This window comes from Lactuca saligna, chromosome 3, assembly GCF_052625555.1.
Source record: "Lactuca saligna cultivar CGN05327 chromosome 3, ASM5262555v1, whole genome shotgun sequence".
NCBI lineage: Eukaryota > Viridiplantae > Streptophyta > Magnoliopsida > Asterales > Asteraceae > Lactuca > Lactuca saligna.
The window spans coordinates 189,457,752-189,478,012 of NC_136419.1; the positions used below are offsets into that span (position 1 = coordinate 189,457,752).

Genomic DNA, 20,261 nt, shown 5'->3' on the forward strand with positions numbered 1-20,261 from the left:
CCGGTGCAGGCTCCAGCACCGACTACGTTGAGGATCACAGTTGGAGGTCAGGGTGGAGCGGAGCCCCCAAGGGCTTAGGGTCGTGTTTTTCAGCTTGCTGCTGCGGGTATGTTTCTTTCTGTTGTTTTGATTATTTATGATTATTGTGGAATATTGTTATCTGCTAGTCTCGTTGGATGATTATGGAATTGCGTTTCGGGTTTTCGTGTGGTATCCATTGTTCCTTGAGGGTTTGGCGAGTTGTGTTCGAGATTTCATTTTGGTATCCTTTGTTCCCTGAAGGATCGATATGGTTATTGATTAGTGCTTTGAGTTATCGTTGTTTATCTTTGTGAGGATTGGTGGCGGATGCAGCGTTGGTTTGAAGGCCGGGTAGATTCTGCAGTCTGAGGAATGGATATTTGAATATTAGGTTCCTTTCGAGCGGGTTGTTCAGTGTGGAAACATGATTTTTATGGAAGTTGTTAGCGCTGGGGAGAAACACATTGCGTGTAAGTGTTGTTTTCTCTGCATTGTTGCTTTGAGAGATCGGTGATGGCGACCGGTGAATAACTGTCAGTGTCTTAAGTGGGGGAGAATTGGAAATTTTCCGGATGGTCGTTAGGCTTGAGAAATTGCTTCGCTTCTTGGGGAATTCAGCGGTATTTCTATCAGCCGAGAGCAGGCTTGTATGGGTGAGTAACAGGCATGCGGGGTGGAATACAGACCTAGGGCATTTGATTGTGGAAGGCCTGGGAGCAGGCCGGGATCGAGCATGTAAGATGGAGACAGAGTTCGGAACCCCTTAGAGGGCTAGAACGATATGCATGGGAAGGTTTCCCGAAGAGATAGCTCGGAATGATGAATGCTTGTTGAGCGGTCCGGATAGACTGAAGGCCGGTAGGCGTACCAGTCAGGCCGAAGGCTCGGAGGACGATCCAGCCAGATTGGCTGAAGGTTCTGAGAGTGGTCCAGATTGGCTGAAGGCCTGGGGAGGCGGTCCAGTCATGCTGAAGACTCTGTGAGTACTGTTGGATCGGTTCGAGGTTATGGGTTGCGTATGTTGAAGTGTGATTACATTGGGAGGTCTGGCCCCGGGTGGCGATCTTGAGCAGTGAAGGTAGTGCATGGGCTTGAGAGTCCCTGCAATGAGAGTCAGAGTAGTAGTGATGTATGGATGTCGGGTACGCTTTAAAGAGGTAGTGTAGCGTGGGGTGAGCACCATAGTACCTGTCTTGGTGACAGGGCGGACGAGTGGTTTTCTTGGTAAGGAAAGAGGGAGGAATGGAATTCCGAAAGGGGGGTGCGAATTCACGGAAGTGAAAGCGGCAGTGTAGAGTTATGATTGGAGTGGTCCGTCGATGGTTTTTGAGTAGCGTGTTTGCGGCAGTAGATTAAAAGCTCATTCGACTTGAGAAGTCTGCTCAGGGCATGGAGGGAATTCTGCAGGCGTAGAGCCAGGGAGAGGGGTTTGGAAGGGGTGCAGGGAGAGAGTCTTGGACTCTCAGCGAGATTCTGATCAAGGTTTTGGGTATGTATTAGCGGTTCATCCTGGAAGGATGTTTGAGGATATCATCAATGTATCGGGTTTTCCAAACCTGAGGGTGCTAGAGCTAGATCAGCATGTGTGTGTGATTGCGAGAGGAGAACTCGGGGGAGTTGCTCTGGAATTGAAGAATGGGTCTTTCTGTCGTCATGGAATGGATAGAGTGGGATTCGGATCGGGGATCCGATGGTTCGTGGTTTTCTAGCCATATGAGTCAAGTGAAAGATGAGAACTGGAGCAGTAAGGCATCATGGGTAATTCTCGGTTGTTGAGTGCGGCTATCGGAGAGTACAACTGGTGCCCGGGTTGAGTAGCTGGTTGGGACGCCGTATGAAAGGAGAAAGTGAGCTTCTGGTTTCTGTGGTTGTGCCTTGAGGGACTTGGTTCGGTCAAGGTCAGGTGGCGCGTTGTGGGAAGTAATTTGAAGATGAGATGTCGTAGGCTTCGAGGACGAAGCCTAATTTAAGTGGGGGAGAAAAAAGTGTAAGTTTCGGAGGGCGACTCAGCAAGTCCATGGATAGACTCGGCGAGTCAGGTCGCGACTTTGGTCGCGTATCAAGTGGCCTACTCGGCGAATCCAAAGATGGACTCGGCGAGTAGGTGTTGTGTGGAGAAAACCCTAATTCTCGGGGTTGAGCCCTATATAAAGATCATTATGTTCCTCCACAGCCTCCTTTATCCCCCCCCCCCCCTTGAGTCCCAGAAACCCTAATTTCGTGGAGAGCCCCATTGTTGAGCAAATTAGAGCTTGGAGAGGTGTTGGTTGAAGAAATCTTGAAGGAGAAGTAGCTTGGATCAAAGGGCTTTGCTTGGATTCGAGTTTCATTGTTGTTGAGGCATCCTTTGGAGGTAATATTTTCGTTCTTGGGCTGTGTTTTCCTAGATTCTCATTTTGGGGTTGTGTGGGGAGCTTAGTTGTGTGGCATCTTGATGTTTGAAGGATGGATATGAGGTTGCTACCTCAGATCTGGAGTGGAGAAGATGTTAAGAGCATTAAAGCCCCTGTTCTTGTGTTGTTAATGGAGCTATCATGTCCCAAACCTTAGTTCTAATGTGTATTATGCTTAGATCTTCGTGGATTCACGTAAAGTTTGCCACTTTACGTGATGGATGGGTTGTAGGAGGCTAGATCTATGTTTTGGATCAATTGCATGGCCTGAGATGCTTCTGTATAGATTCAGACCGGTGGTACTCGACGAGTCACAAGGGTGGACTCGACGAGTTGCTTGAAGATGGCATGGAACTCGACGAGTTGGAAGAACAACTCGACGAGTAGGTTGAAGATAGCCTTAGACTCGGCGAGTCTGTTCTTGGACTCGGCGAGTCTTGTCGAAGAGTCCCAATATTTCTGGTTGAGTCGATGAATCGGTGAGCCAAGGGATGACTCGCTGAGTTGGGTGCGAGTGGACTCGGAGTGGTTGGACTCGGCGAGTCTCGGGGTGACTCGGCGAGTCGGGTCGCGGATTGAGGGAAGTTCTGAGCTTAGGGACTCGGCGAATCATCAGGATGACTCGGCGAGTAGAGTCAGTCAGGGGGTTGACCAGTTGTCTTCCAAGGGTACATATATATATTGAGTTGAATGTTTTGATGTTCAGTGAAGGAGTTCGTGTCAGAGTTCGGAGCAGCGGGATCTTATCCTTTTAGCCGGCAGTTTCGAGGTGAGTTATCCTCACTATATCAACAGGGTCTAAGGCACCAAGGTCGGCCCTTTATTGGATTGAGATTCGGATATGGTTATTATGATATTGTTTGATGTGTCTGCATCCTGGTAGCTAGGATGGTACATGCTAGGAGACCTTGTTGAGGTCCGTTTCCCGATATATAGAGTGATGCTATGCTAGTGACCGGTTAGGTCGGTAACCTGGTTAGGGTAATGATATGCTATGTGATCTGCTTGCTCGGTTTGTTGACTATGATTGTTATATGGTTGTATGTTTGTGCACATGGTTGTTTGGACTGGAGATGGGTTGAGGCGGGTCCTGCTTTGTGCTGTAGGCCAAGATACCCAGGGCGGACCGGTTATTCCGAAGGCCCAGCGAGCGGTCCGGATAGGCTGTAGGCCCCACGAGGGCGGACCAGACGTGCCGAGGCTCGGAGAGTGGACCTGGCCGACTGAAGGCCCGATGCGGGCGGACCAGTCATACTGTAGACTCAGAGAGTGGACCAGGTGAGTTGAAGGCCCAGTGTGGGCAGACCAACCACACTGTAGACTCGAAGGACATGATTAGACCTGGTGGATGGATCCGGTGGACTAAAGGCCGATACGGCGGACCAGTCACACAGTAGACCCGATATGCATGGTTGTTCTATGTTCTGTTATGTTATGTATGTTTTATATGTTATGGGCCGGAAGGCAATATGTTTTGGACCGGAAGGTCGTAGCCTGGAAGGGCGTATATGTGGTTGGTATTTTGGGGGTATCTCAGTAAGCTTTCGGGCTTACAGTTGTGGTTTAATGTTTTTCAGGTTCTTCAGGAGACTGTGGCAAGGCGAAGGCGCGATCGTACCGCTCCTCATGATTTTGTAGCAATGTGATTCTGGGAATACTCTAAATGATTTGTATTGAAAACCTTTTTGTAAACAATTTAATGAAAGCGGGTTGTTTTGAAAAATTTAAATTGGTTGTATTGTTTCGGGCGTTACATAGTCACTTAAATCACGCGGCCAAATTCGTTTCCTACTCGACGAGTCAGGGCATCTAACTCGTCGAGTTAACCTCTCAAAATGAAAATAAAACTGAAAAGTCTATACTTGAGAGTCGAGGTGTTACAATATATATATATATATATATATATATATATATATATATATATATATATATATATATATATATATATATATATATATATATACTATCTTATAAAAGAAATCCCACTATTTTTTTTAAAACGTTCAAATCATTAAGCTAATAGTACAAGTAGTCATCAATAAAATAATATTAAATTTTAACTTGTGTTTTGAATCATTATATTTCTCAACAAATTTTATCTTCTTCCTTGAATTTCGGATAATTCAAAATTTGAAACCATCAGAAAATACATGTTGATTCAAATATCCCTCCTGCAGATGGCTCTTTCTTAACATGTTTTTATTTTAATCCTTACTTGTAATTGATTTCATCATTTTTAACTTTTTGTATTTTTATCTTATAAATATATTGGGTAAAGGTTTTATTATATCAGGTTTGTTCCTAAAAATATTTTTACTATGTTTTTTTAATATGTTGGATTTACAGGTTCAAATAACTCAACCGAGAGAGCCAGTTAGAGTATTGTATTATCATTAGTTTGTATATTTTGGCATCTTACTTTTGCAATAAAGAACGGTTAAACACAAGATTTGACATGATTAAGGTAGTTTGTATATTTTTCATCTTGTTTAGTTTAAAAATGAAACCTTTTTCATCATTGGTTCTTATAATATCAAGTTTCAGCATATGGACTTCCTGATTACGGTGATTATTGTCATTATAAGGTTCTATATAGATTTTGTTCAATATTTTAAGGTTTCGAGAACCTAAATCAATATGAATCCATGAATTACATACCGTCGTTGAAAATGTTTTAATTTGTGACCAAACTTGGTTTAAAATCACAATGAACAAGTTGACACATGAGTATTTTGGCCTTCTCAAAGGCCTATTTATCGACTTTTGAATCACAACACCTGATATTCTAAAGGTTTATTTTTATAAACTATTATTTATATATTTTAGCATTTTACTTAGTAGGACATTAAATTAATAAAGGAATTAAGGAAAACGAAAAAAAAAAAAAAAAAAAGAGGACGATAAACAGTACAAGTGGTTTGGGTATGTATAAGTGAAAGTAATAACCATTTAGGGGGTGTTTGGCAAAAAAGCTTATTGCTTATTAGTTCATTAGCTTATAAGTTAATAAGTAAATGTAGAGTAACTTATGGAAAAATGATGTATTAGAGGTTTCCCACCGGAATAAGTTATTTTAATCCAAACACTTTTTTAACTTATAGTGATGTGGAACCTAATAAGTTGTTTTAAAAAACAAAGCTTAGCCAAACACCCCCTTAATATGGTATGGTAATGCTCTTGAAAAATAGATGTCATTTAATATTCATTTCTCGAAGTGAACGCAAAATGGTTTTAACTCTAAAGAGATCAAATTATTCGCCGCCCGTTGCTTTGCGCGGGTAGACGGCTAGTATGTATATGTATGTATATATATATATATATATATATATATATATATATACACACACACACACACACACTAGATGTGTGTCCGCGCAATGCGGCAGTGATAAATAACTCTTTTGACGAATAGTTTTGTTTCGAAGAAATATTTATTAGATTTTATTATTAGTTATTATATATAAAAAAAAAATACAACTTTTAAATAAAATTGTTGTGGTTATACCTTATACTTTTTTTAAAATTATCATTTTGTTCCAAATTAAATTTCTTAATAACATTATCTATATTATAAGAACAAAAAAAGGAAAATATGATTGTAAGTGAATTAAGTTATAAATTATAACTATAGTGATCATAAAATCTTCAACAAATATAACAAACAAAATGTAAAAAAATCATTAAAAAATATATTTGAACAAAACGTCAAGAACTAGAAGAAACTATTCAAACAAGAAGTCAAAAGAAATATTAGTAACTATATTTGAACAAAACGTCAAAAAATAGAAAAAATTATACGAATAAAATATCAAAAAACGCAAGTGAAAATAAATAAATAAATAAATAAAAATCAAGAATATATTCGAACAAAACATTAAAAAAAAAAAAAAAACTAAATCATAGAAATATAAATAAATTAAGTAAAAATAATAATTAATAATAGATAAAATTACATAAATGGTTTCTATGGCTGGAACAAATTACATAAATAGTTTTTAAGGCATGAAGGGCAAATGTATCATTTTACAATGGTTTTAACTGAAAAAATTAACATTATTAGCCAAAAGAACCGTCTTTGCAAGATTTTGAAACCTTAGAAACCATCGATGCACAAAATTTGTCATAAGGATCAAAGTTGGTCAGTTATGTCAACCGTCCATTTGTGTAATTTAGTCTTATTATTATTATTATTATTGGAAAAATCATTTTATTCTAATAAAATAATAAGCTTATTTTTCTTTTATCATTTATCAGGCCTTTTAATTAATATCCATTTTAAAATTCAAATTTTAAAATTTTCACTCTAATTACATTTTTTTAAACTGATAACATTAAAGTAAAAAAATAATTAAAAATAAATAATAGTAATAATAAGATAAAAAAATATATATAAACATTGGAAAGAAACTAGTAAAATTAAGAAAATCATTTCAAGTTCGGTTACCAATTTTTGACCGACCATACCAAAAAAATAATAATAAATAAAATAAAATAAAAACTCAAACGTATATTTTGAGATCCCACGGATAACAAATGCAAATTTTGCAATTTACTCTTAAGTATATCAACAAATAAAAATGACTCAAACGGTACTTTTTGAGATCCTACTGGCACCAATTTTGCAATTTACTCCTTAAAGATATCAACAAAGACCACACACGAACACAAAATATACAAAATTTATAACCGGTTAGAAAAAATGTCATAAACTAGTCACCATCTACTTCGTCCAATAACAGGAATTAATCAACAAAACAATTATGAAGGACGAAATAAATATAAATGGTAAAAAGAATCGAATCTACGCAATTACCAACATCATCTAGTAATCTCCCCAAATAACCAAAGTTCAAATTCAGATTCTACCAAAATCCTTTAAAACTTTTTAAAAAAAAAAAAAAATCTACCAACCTTAAAAGAAAGAAACCAAAATCAAATCCCATCAAAAATTAGCCTCGTTTTCAACAAACCCCAACAAAAACTCCAAAACCGGAGGCTTAAAATCATCCTGATCCACAATTTTCAACCCAAAAACACCTTTTACTATTCGCGTATACAGCCTTTCCATCTGTGGGACCCCGTAATCAGTTGTTCGATCCAACAAAAGCTTTTTAATCGACTCGATTTTCGTTTCCGTTTCCACATCCGACATAACTGTGTCTGTTGACTTTGACTTTGACTCGCTAATTTCGTCTGGATTTGCGTCGACTTCGATGGATTCGGGAGGTGGACTTGCGGGATTCGGATCGGCTTGATCAACTACCGGTTGTTCTTGTGGTTGAGATCCTTCATCTGGTGTCGAACCTTAAAATCCACAAACAAAAAAAATAATAATAATAATAATACAAATACAATTTGGAATGAAGTTTGCATAGATACCTGGATGTGAAGGATCGAGAATTTTCTTTGGTCGTTTGAGTGCTATGACTTCATAGCTCTGATCCACATTGACTTCTGGCTGGACATTCCTTAGACGAGCACTTGCCCTTGTCATGGTGGTTGTTGCCATCTGAGCAACAGGAACAGATCCACCAATTTCTTCAGGTAGAGTCAGTGGGCCCCCATTTTCAGCTATTTTTTCACAATAACTCACCAATGCGGGGTCCATCTGCGATAACATCCCATGCACCTGTAATTTACCCAAAAAAAAAAAACCACTTCAATCACACCAAGACTTTATAATAATTATAAAAAAAAAAATGGCATACTGAATCTCGAAGTTCGTAAGCTCTACTGACAATCCTAGCTCCATTGTAATCGTCCCTGTTATATATCTGCAACAACAAAATTACAAAAGAAAAGTTTTTTTTATTAAATAGATACAGAGATAATTAATAATTTAATATGTAATTGTTACCTTTGCGTTTGCTAAAATGAGATCAAAATCTTCCAAAAAGGCTTTGCAAGTTATGTACTTGCCAGCATCAACACGTTGTAGAAGGGTAGCCATGTCCATAGGCTTCTGAATAACTGCATGATAGTCAGGGGCGTCTTCTTCCAACACTGGATAGTGAAAGGCACTGAACCTTTTATCATACAAAACCCTTAAAAAAAAAAAAACATTTCTACTCAATAACTAGATTTTTAAAAACTTAAAACCATATTATTGCAATGAAGAAAATCTTACCTATTGCAAACATCACGTAGGCACATTCGTAATCTCCTAAGAGCATGACCTTCAGCCTCAGCTTTAGCTTTTAATTCAGACACTTTTGGGCCAGTGTCCACCTTTGGTGCCTTACTCAGTTCAGGAACAGCAGCTGATTTTTTTGACTTTTTTGCCCCTCCCTCTGATGGTATCGAAAAAGCAGCTTCTATCAAATGATCAAAAAACAAACTTCTATCCTCTGTTATTGGTTTATCCACCTGATATCTGTAACACACAGTTACATACATAATTAACTCTTTCAAAGATATTTATATTAATTGTGAGTTTATAAGTAGTCGAACATACATGCTACTTGAAGGGAATACAGAAGAGGGATCCCCATCAAGCTCATCAAGCTGAACAAATGATGTTCCAAGTAGTAATATGGGAGAATCTGATGGCAATTCTGCTAATAAAGTCAATAACACAGCCCTGAGTTGATCATGTGCCTGAAATCAAAATTTGTATTAGAATAAATTTCTATATAAACAATAAAAATGAAAGAAATTGTAAAAGGGTACCTACATTTTCCCACCAAAGATGAAATTGAGGTAAATAGAGTATGGAAGGTGTAGTTCTCCTTGCTTCACCAAAAACATGAACCAAAGCTTCCTCTGGTGTTTTAGCACTTGGATCAGATAAAAGAGAAGAAAGTCCAAGGGCATGAACAGGAAACTTTTCCAGTTCATGTAAAATAGAAGGTCCCAAATGATCCTATCAACCAAAAAAAAAAAAAAAAAAAGATCATGACACGGTTTAAATAATAGAAAAAAATATATATAAATATCAAAACGGACGAAAAAAAAAAAATTACCAGCCCAGCGCCCTCAATCCCGCACAACAGAAGCCTAGGTCTGTACACAAGAGGAAGGGCAAAACCGGAAACAACCATGGAAAATTTACTAGATTCAGATGAAATTTCAAGAACAGGAAAGATATCGGATATAACCCTCATGGCATTCTGTAAATGTCTTTGCAGACATGGCGATACAACTGGCGATAAAGGTCTGGAATGCACAACGGAACCTCTATGTGCAGCAGGTGTAATTGCTGACATGGCTTCCATAAAATGCTTCTTTTCAACCTCAACAGATTCAACATCTATTAAGAACTTATCATCACTGGTGTAAACCTGAGGGTATTTTTCACGAAAAGCACGTATAGCAGCTTCAGTACAAAGAGCTTTCAAATCAGCTCCACAATACCCTACACAGCTTGCAGCAAGCTCCAATTTCAACTCCTGTACAGGTGGCTGTTTCCATTTTCTTGTATGAATGTCTAGAATTTCAACACGTGCATCCAAACCAGGTAATTGGAAGGTAAATTCACGATCAAATCTACCGGGTCTTCTCAATGCTCCATCAATCGCATCGATCCGGTTTGTTGCCCCGATTAAAACCACTTGTCCTCTTGAATCCAAACCATCCATTAATGCAAGAAGAGTTGAAACAATGGAGTTGTGAATCTGTTCTTGTTTGCTTGACCTCACAGGGGCAAGTCCGTCAATTTCATCGAAGAATATAATCGAAGGTTGGTTTCTTTGTGCTTCTTCAAACAGCAATTTCAGTTGTCTTTCGGCTTCACCTACCCATTTGGAAAGCACATCGGCTCCTTTCCTCATGTAGAAACTCACTTTCTGTCCGGCTTTTGAAGCAGCACAGGCTAAAGCACGCGCGATTAATGTCTTCCCGGTGCCAGGTGGCCCGCAGAGGAGGACTCCTCTGGGAGGGGTAATATGGTAATTAGCGAAAAAATCAGGGTACAAAAGCGGGAAAAACACCATTTCTTTTAACGCATCGATGTAACCGGAAAGCCCGCCTATGTCATCGAAACTTACGGTTTCGTCTACTTGTAAAGGTTGGATGTCGGCCCCACCTTTCGAACTGGGGCCCGCGGTTTGTACACCGGATGCCAGGCTGGACAATACATCAGAGGGTTGACTTTGACCCCAACCGGATGCTGCGATGTTTAATGAACCGTGCATGTCGGGTCCGCCTAACAGCCATGGTGGTGGAAATGACCGATTTGCCCCTCGTGACCATGGCATTGGCATGGCTTGGTCTAGCTCGTCGACAAGGAGAGAATCGTCAGAGTCTTCGGTGGCTCTTGAGATACGGTGGCGTTTATGGACGCGGGATGATCCGGATCCACCTCTTCTAACATCACGATTGTGTTTTGACAATTTTACCCCTTGTTGAAGTACCCTTCGGGGAGATCTTGCTCTTTGTTTACCGCTACTCTCTTCGAGTCTTCGAACCTCTGAACGGTTTCTGAGATCGTATCTTCTTCTACCCTCTTCTTGTTCCTCTTCTTCTTCTTCTTCTTCTTCTTCCTCTTCTTCTTCTTCTTCTTCTTCTTCATCATCACCATCTTCTTCCTCCATCTCATTATTCCCATTCTCATGTCCGTTTTCGTCATTATTATTATTCTCTTCGTAATTCTCTCTTTCATCATCTTCGGATTCAAGAATGAGTTGTCCTCTTGGACCTGAATTGGAATGACGAGGTCTAAGTCCTTCACGTCGAGGAAGCAGCTTCTCTTTATGCCTGTTGCTGCTGTTATTTCGACTCCTGGAACTTCTGTACTTTGGATTTGGACCCTGAAAATATTTTAATTAATAAATAAAATGTTTTATTAAAATAGTTTGAGAAATCAAGAAAAGCAACTCACTCACCATTAGGTCGTTGTCTTCTGTTCCAGTGCTGTCTGTGTAGGCGTCCAGGTTTACAGAAACTCTTCTTTGTCTTGTGGAACGACGAAGGGTTGCTAGAACAGACTGCAATTACACTAGGAATAAATTACAAAAATGGGATTTATAATTTTATATCTACTAAAACAGACGAGAATAATGATAGTGTTTCCATAATTAAAATTGGAAACAACGATATTTTCCATAAACAAGAAGCTATAAAATAGGGATTTGGAGATTGTGCTTGATTGGATACAGATTATACGGTATCTAATTTGAGTAATTTCTCATTAATTATCAATAAAGAAAAAAAAAAAACGTTGGTTTCTATCACAGATCAGGTATATAACACCTGAGAAACTGAATTCATGATAGCAATTAGATTACAGTGGACTGATTTAAGGAGGCAAAATTTAAATGTTCTTAACCTTAAGCTTTTCGAGTTTTGTTATCTGCATTAGCTTAACTTGTGACAACGCTAACTAAATAGTCATAAGTCACGGATGCCATAACCATGTGTTCTTTATATCCACGGATTATGAAATTATGAAGAACACACTATCTTATTACCAATCATGTAGGCTCAACAACTGTAGTTGAGATGAAAACAGGAAAATTATGCTCGTGCTGTTCATATCCATTGAACTGATTTTTACCCTATTTCTGAGTTCAAACCATGGAATTGGATATAGCAACACTATGCACACCAGTAGTCAAGTCGCATGCATCAAACTACATCATCATTACCTCTAAAGTCAACAGATTAAAGAATCTAACAGATAGTCAACACATAGGTGGCCAAACAAACCGCATTTCCAACATCTAGCAAAATTCCTCACATGCATTTAGATAATAAAGCTAAATATGCATAGAAGAGCATAAGAGAAACCGAATTACATCCGAGTTGTTCTGTCTGGTGTTTAACATCTTGGCAATCTGAGAAGCAGCGGTTCTCGTTTTCGTCTTGCTTCGTTTCGACTTCGGAAACATTACATACCGGTTGTACGATTTGGGCCTTTTTCGAAGCCTGTCGCTTGTTCGAACTGGCCTGGGAGAAGAAACCACACCAGCATCTACATCAGCATCGGCACCAGCATCCTCATTTTCCTTGCCGGATTGCTTCGAAACCATGTTCTTGGTTCAATTCAACCAAATTTTGTGGATTGATTATCTCATCATACAGATTATGAATCTGCTAAGCACGGAATTGAGAATAAATCTTCGAATAGCGATGGTTTTCAGGTGATGCGAGGGTTCAAGCCTCAAGAGGGTGTTGAAGAGGGTTTGCATTTGGAGCATAGACGAGGGTTCATACTTATTTGGGTTTCGGCTTACTATATTTTCAGTGAAATACCTAAATTGGTCCCTGAACTAAGTCATTAGTTAACTTTTAGCCCTTAATAGTTATTTTTATAGTAAGTTACACCTCCGGTCCTTAGGTATAGCTGATTTTTACAAATTTAGTCTAAAAAATATTCTCTTCTAATTTTGACTCTTATTTTGATGTTTCCTAGTTATTTTTGTCCTTATTTTGATTTTCCGTGACTATTTTGGTTCATATCCCAAGTAAATGATTATAATGTCATTTTTATAGTTTTTTACATTTTTATTATTTATTTTATATTTAGGTTATTATTAAATTTAACTAGGATAAAGCTTATCCATGCCCCCTCCTATCCCTATGCCATTAGAAACCCGAATTCCGTCTCCCTCCTTTTTCCTTGTAAAGTGACAACAAATGGTTTATCGCTAAAGATTAATTTTTTTCTTTCAATGACCTTCCCTATACCCTTATATTGACCATTAACCCTACTATAAACCTTTTTCACATCTACCTAGTCCCCGTATCATCTCGTTTCCCCCATGACCAAACACACATCATCTGTATTTTGTAGGTTTCAAATTAAAGTTGAATAAAAAACATGGATATGGATTTAAATAAATCAAAAGTTTAAGGAAATGTAAATAGCATAAAAGCACGAGAGTCACGGGAGAGCGTATGTAGAATCACCGTTGCAACCTACTATTGTGAATATGAATTATGAAAAGAAGACACACAGAACCCATTATTTTTTTATATTTTCCCACAATAACAACCCTCATCGAAGACTTGAATACAAACAACTATAAATTTAGACGACAAATTTTTGAAGTTGATTTTCTTCACTGATAGAATAACATCAACTATATGGAGTAATACCTTAAGGCCAAAATATAATTACAAAATGATGAACTAACTTCAAAACGTATAAACTAAAATCTATTTAATGAATTCCATGCATAATTAAGAAAATCATGATAGGTTTTATAAGTTATAATCAATAAATGTGACGAAAACAACTTAACCCTTAAGTTCACATGCAACCTACTTTGGATCTAAGTGTAACAACCGGTTTCGGATTTACTTCTTTATTCGGGCCTACGGCCCAATCATTTGTATTCATGAGGCTTAGGGCCTTTAGAAAGGAAGAATTTGGCCTTCTCGGGTGTGGGTGTTACGGTCTAAGTAATCCAAGTGTTGGATTGTGTGACAACCCGAAAATTTCCATCCAGTTCAGTGTCAAACTCATTGCTGCTATCTTTTAGCACAATTAGGAGTTTATTTGAGCGTTCTGAACCTTGTACACTTAAGGAATAAGTGTTGGGGTTTATTTGTTGAATCTATAGTTCAAAGAACAAGTCTGGAACATCTTAACCAGGAGTTCACGGCCACCACCATGGAGTTTATGGCCATAAACTCCATGTGGGTCGTAAACTCCTCCTATAAGGTCAAGTTCTGGCCACTTTGTTCATTCCTTTCCTCCTCTTGGCCCAAATCCTCTCAAGTATCATCCCGATCTTCATCCCCGATATTCAAAACTCATAAGCTTATTGTCTTAACTAGTTGTTATCTTGCATAAACTAGTAATCTTACATGATTTCATCCATGAAATCATTCCATTTTGTAGATCTTCAAGTTCCACCAAGAACACACACTCGTGTTCTTGGCCAAAACTGACCATTCAAGCTCCTAGATCGTAAGTACTCTTGTTCTAACTCATTGTACACTAGGATTATCATGTTTAAGGCTTAGAAAACATAAGGAATCACAGGATTCAAGGAGTTTACGGCCAAGACATGTTCTTAGGCCGTAAACCCCTTTTAAGGGTGCAAATGACACCCTAACCCCTTAATGAGCCTTGGAACTTAGCATATAACCTTATACCATTGAACTAGGGACTTCATTACATGATTTGGTACTTTATACCATGAGTTTACGACCGTAAACTCATGGGGAAGTGGTCCTAGGGCTGCAAACACCATATAAGGCCATTCTTGGACCTTAAACCCACCTAACCTCTTGTTTAAGCCTTGGAGCACTTAACCACTTAAGTTATGATAGTTTTGAGCCTCATTTGGTGACCCAATTGAGAGTTTATGGCCAAGAGTAAACTCCCCTGGGCCGCAAACTCCTTAAGACATGGTCCATTGACCATAAACTCCCGTATAAGGCCTTGCACTCCTTTGTTGCAACCCGATAGCCTCCTAACACTTTGACCAAAGTGTTTTCCTCACATTAGGATGTTTATATATGTTTAATTGGTGTAATAAACACTAATTATATATATACATGTGTCTTCATATGTTATTAGGATCATTGTGTGTGTTTAAGTCTTCACTTTACACCGAACACATGTCCGACGCTTCCATCCGATCCACTCGCTGCAGGTGAGTTCATACCCCTTAATTAACCTTTTAAATGTTTTTAAATGTTTATAAATGCTTTATGGGGGGAATACAAGTTGAATCATGTTTAGTTATTATATCAATCACATGTGATTAATAACTAGCATGCAAATGGATTTACTATACGTTAACTGTTTTACCAAACAGATTTCTTCAAATGACTTTCTTAAACGTTTTTACATGTTTAAAACTCTTTATCAAACTGTCTTACATACTATAAGTTTCCTTTCAAACTCTGTTACAAATGTGTTTTCAAACAAAGGTTTTCCTTATACTTAAACTGTCTTATCAAACAAATTCTTTCAAATCGTTTTATAAACTGACATCAAGTCATCGTTTCTTAGTATTAAACTTTTCAAAGGTTTTATAAAACTTCTTTAACGCTTTTATATTGTAAAGTGCATGCCTATATATGTATAGTTATATAAATAATGTTTAAAGGACTTAGGACGACTAGCTCGCTTTATTTCCTTTTCCTCGTTGGGATGTGGCCTTAGGGCATCGGTTGCTCGTCCGAATGTCGTCTAAATATTAATTATATATCATGTATACATATATAGGTATAAAGGTTCCTTGAGTCAGTTCAGTACCTGTGGGTAGCAAAGGTATACCCCCGGTTAAACTCGTACGTCACTAGTAACTATAATAGGTATAGTTAGGAGATACTATTTACCATTCCATGTACAAGGAATCACATAAGAGTCAGTTTATTCATGAGTCTATACAAATACATTACATGTTACATGAATACGCTTACCTGAATACGTTTACATAGTTACGTTTACATAGATATGCTTACATGAATACGTTTACATAGATATGCTTACACGATTACACTTACAATAAACGATAACAGAGCTAACATAACTAGGTGTTATAGCATGGAACAAGTTCAGGATCTAACTATACCAATGAATCACTCTGCATTGTGATTATTATATTGTGTATACATGATCATAGTAATGTGGATGTTCACGGCTTGTAGAAATGCAGGTTCGTGTTTGGTTCCCAGAATCTCCTGATAGAGAGCGTATAGTATGGGTTCTAGCCATCACATTATAACTTAACCCTCATTTAAGGCAAATTAATACAAAGTAGTCACTTATTACAAATACTACAGTACTTACACTTTGCATACGACAATTGCAAACGGATTAAAAATTCGGGTAATATATTATTAATACCTTTACCATGTGCCACATTCACATAATCGATGAGGTAGAAAATAATATCAATAGGCGTACAGTCTAGTCTTGGTAGAAGGCTACTTTCAAAATAGTATAGTCATGGTAGAAGGCTACTTTCAAAACAGTTAGGTCTTGGTAGAAGACTACTTTTTATACTAATAGAAATCATCGGGATTTGCTAGGGTGTTCAAACGTTTTCAACTACTTTCAAACAGTTCATACTTATACAAACTTTTTCCAAATGTTTACAAGTCTTTATTTCCAGTATTACAAATCAAAGACACATTAATACTTATGAATTCACCAGCTTTATTGATGATACTCGCTTTCAAAATAACTTGTATTCTCAGGTCACAAATAGATAGGTACGACGACAAGGTTTGGTGAAGACGGAGAAATCAAGACTCCTATTTTATTTTGATTGTTCATTATGTTGTCCTATACTATGAAAGAACACACTTGTAAATAAAATTATACTATTAATGCAATGGATGATGTTGTTGCTTGTTTACTACTTTGCATTGTTGTGATACATTACATGACGTCCTCCGCCCCAGAACATTTCCACCGTTCTCGGTTTTGGGGTGTGACAGATTGGTATCAGAGCATTGTTTATAGTGAATTAAGTATATCAACCCATAAAAGATATACTAACTATAAATACAATGGAATTAAAAATACTCTAACCAAGAGTTTATACTTTTAAATAATAAAATATTTAACAAAGTATACGTGCCTGCATTCATACTAAAATTTGTGTCACAATGACAAGAACAAAAGTATTACGATTGTTGAATATCACAGGTAAGCTCGGGGATGTATGGTCAGTCTTGGGAGTGGCATAGCCTGATCAACTATGATGTTTCGAGGAGTGATTAGCACATGCCGAAGAATGGTTGTGATGTGTCAACAAGTCTAAAAACTTACCAACACTACTACAATGAGAACATTATAACAGAACCTAGGTCTAAAATACCATAGGGGTGTTTTGTGTTACTATAATTACTTACTTGAGAACTAAAAAGGATCTTCATTACTAAGTTGATAGTTGCTAAGTGGATACACTAAGGTTATATGTAACTAGGATGTTATAGACTTAGAATCTGTGAAATTTTTGCTTTACCCCGGTTCCTTGTGAATTTGGAGTTAAGGTCACTTATTCGAAGGCTTATCTTGTTTTGATTACATATGACTGGTATGCACTTTACAAATAGTGATGTAAATAATGAAGATTTTCTAATAATTATCTAGATAGCTCATCTAATAATTATTTCCTTACCCCAATTCTCGCGTTGATAACATGGTTGGACTCCATCCCCATGGTGACCCGTACCTTCCGAATGAAGGCAATGCTGGATGGTTTGGAGAAGAACCTGAGAATGATCATCCAATCCCTTTGAATGATCACCATGTTGAAGACCTTTCGGATGATGATAACTCCGAACCCGAGGTTGAGAACCTACCCCCGGTAGCTCCCATTCCAAATCCTAACCCTCGTCCGACTTTCATGGCCCAACACCTCCTTGGGTAGAATGCTTGGAAATATGGAGCGAAGAGCAAGATCAACCTATGTTGTTTAATGGAGACCGAAGCTTCTACAACGTAAACAAAGGGAGCTCAGCAGACAGAGTTCTACCAATCTGATCCGTAGAGTTGCCCGAAACGTAATTTAGGGCAAGACAGCTCTACATCGTATCGCAGAAGTTGATACCAATGGAGGAATACATATCCTTCACACCAATAACCTTGAGCATGCTCGTGAGAGATCTGAGAGAGACCACAAAACCCTACTGCAAGCACTAGCTGAAACCTAAGCCAAAGTCATAGAGCTCCGAGTACGTCAGAGGGTATACGAACGATACCTGCTTGATATGGAACGTCAACTAGCTGAACTAAGGGTTCACCATAGGGGTGACCGTCGCCACTAGGAGATACTTTACTTCCTTCTTTGTTTTATAGAATCGTATTCATGTCTATGTTATGTGTAGCACTTTTCTATGTGACTACCTTGTACTGTAAGTACTTTTGGTTAGGTCTTTATGATGTTAAAGACTTTTCTAATTTAGATGTGATGTAAGACCTATTACAAGGTCAATTTTTTCTGAACTTATTACATCTTAAACATCGATGATATTGACAATCGACTAACGTTCGTGTCACTCTTTATTCAAATGCTTTCATCATACCTTCATTGGAGTCTATCAGAAACTTTCTTTAGTCAAGTCATTGGACTATAGTAAGTTAACTCTGGAATCATTTTCAAGTCTCTTTCAGTGGTTTAATCATATTATCCACCAACCTATAGTACCTCGGCTTGAACGACAAACGTCTTGAGACCATTCTACGAACTTACTTCTACTCTTTACTAGGACTGCATCATAGGGATGTAGGTCAAACCTTCGTGAACATACTCTTACTCTTTTCATGAACGATCGGACTACATCTAAGTTCAACCATAATAGCTCACAAACTCCTTTTCTTTCGTGTTACAGAATCATGTCGTCATCCGAAAATAGTCAGCCGAACAATGAAACCCCTGCCTTTCCTATGGACGCTGTTACTTTCCAAGCCGTAGTTACAGCTACCGTGACGGCTGCCGTGGCAGCTGTCCTTGCGAACCGCAACGCTAACAATGCAAACAAAGCTGACAAAGGAATTGACAATCCTGATCGTGGTAACGATCCGACAAGTTAACAAACATGCTTAGGCGATCATACCAACGCTAATGCACCGGATCCCATCAGAACTCCACAGTTAAACATGCTTAGGCGAGAGAAGTACTATGGTGGGTAACACCATGGGAAGTCCTCGTAGTGCAGACTTCGACAGGACTTCCATTAGAAATCGTTACCTTCTGCCTCGCATAAATGAATTGGTTGATCAACCGCAAGGAACGAGGTGCATTTCAGAAATGGACCCAAGATCCAAATATCACCAGTTGCGAGTGTTAGTGAAGGATGTTCCGAGGACAATCTTTCAAACTCGATACGGACACTACAAGTCCGTAGTGATATCCTTCGGATAGGACCAATACGCCCGTAGTATTCATGAACTTAATGAATAGGGTACGCCATTCTTACTTGGATCGGTTCGTCATGTCCTTGTAAATGACTTACTTATCTACCCTCGTAGTAAGAAGGAAATCATAAAGAGCATCTACAACAAACCATGGAAACATTATGATCAGAGAAACTCTTCGTGAAATTCTCTAAATACGAGTTTTAGAATTGAAGAGTCGAATTCCTAAGACACACTATTAGTGATGTGGGAATTCTTGAGGACCCTTCCAAGGATCAAAACCGTTGAGAATTTGTCATCACTGAAGATGCTTACGGAATTCGCCGAATTCTAAGTCTCGCTGACCTACTATCGTAGTTCATTTAGGACTCCTCGCAGATTTTGAAACCTCTTACGACTTTGAATCAGAAGGGAGTGGCCGTTAACTGGGAAGAGAAGTAAGAGGAAGAAACCTTTGGGATTCCAAGTCAGAGACCAAATCCTTTTGGAAGTCTCACTTTGGGAAGGCTTGATACGCTTCGGAAAGCGTGGAGAGCTAAATCCAAGAGAGTTAGGACCTCCGAGATTCTTACCCGAATCGGCCCTATAACTCATAAACCCAACCAACACTGCGAAATCAGTAACGTACACCTTACCCTTCACGTCTGGAACTTGAAAACGTACCTTTCCGTCAAGACTCCCGTAATCCCACTCGACGAGATCAAGATCAACGAGATCCTTGCCTTTGTAGAAGAACTGTAGTGACCATCGATCGAGAGGTCAAGCAGATGAAGCAACGATGCCTCCCAATGGTGAAGGTTCGTTGGGATACCAACCGAGGACCCAAATTCACTTGGGAGTGCGAGAACCAATCGAGTAGGAAGTATCCCCACCTCCTTGCTCGATTATTCATACCTACTCTTTACCTAAATTCTAATTTCGGGAAGAAATTCCCTCTAACGGTGGGATGATGTGACAACCCGAAATTTTCCATCCAGTTCAGTCTAACACTTCATTAAAAGTAAAACTCATTGTTGTTATCTTTTAGCACAATTATGAGTTTATTTGAGCGTTTTGAACCTTGTACACTTAAGGAATAA

General features: G+C 38.4%; 1 protein-coding gene and 1 pseudogene across 1 annotated transcript; one reads left to right on the plus strand and one right to left on the minus strand.

Moving 5' to 3' along the window:
• Positions 1-7,172: 7,172 nt before the first annotated feature.
• Positions 7,173-12,553, minus strand: LOC145037649 (cell division cycle protein 48-related / CDC48-like protein). Its single transcript, XM_078986345.1, has 10 exons — positions 12,149-12,553; positions 11,237-11,338; positions 9,377-11,161; positions 9,088-9,276; positions 8,869-9,011; positions 8,542-8,787; positions 8,272-8,458; positions 8,123-8,188; positions 7,794-8,043; positions 7,173-7,718 (listed from the first exon to the last, which is right to left on the minus strand). Exons 1-10 carry the CDS (start codon positions 12,380-12,382, stop codon positions 7,357-7,359), a joined length of 3,564 nt encoding a protein of 1,187 aa, XP_078842471.1. The 5' UTR covers positions 12,383-12,553; the 3' UTR covers positions 7,173-7,356.
• A 6,314-nt stretch (positions 12,554-18,867) lies between these two features.
• On the plus strand, positions 18,868-18,986 carry LOC145038063 (5S ribosomal RNA; annotated as a pseudogene).
• The last annotated feature ends 1,275 nt before the right edge of the window (positions 18,987-20,261 follow it).

What these genes read in the sequence shown, in the direction of transcription:
- LOC145037649 (XM_078986345.1), bottom strand. Translation starts at nt 12,382, where the DNA reads ATGGTTTCGAAGCAATCCGGCAAGGAAAATGAGGATGCTGGTGCCGAT. An exon ending in TTCATCTTTGGTGGGAAAAT is followed by an intron (nt 9,012 to 9,087) that starts GTAGGTACCCTT and finishes TTTTGATTTCAG; the next exon opens with GCACATGATCAACTCAGGGC. An exon ending in TCATTTTAGCAAACGCAAAG is followed by an intron (nt 8,189 to 8,271) that starts GTAACAATTACA and finishes TTGTTGTTGCAG; the next exon opens with ATATATAACAGGGACGATTA.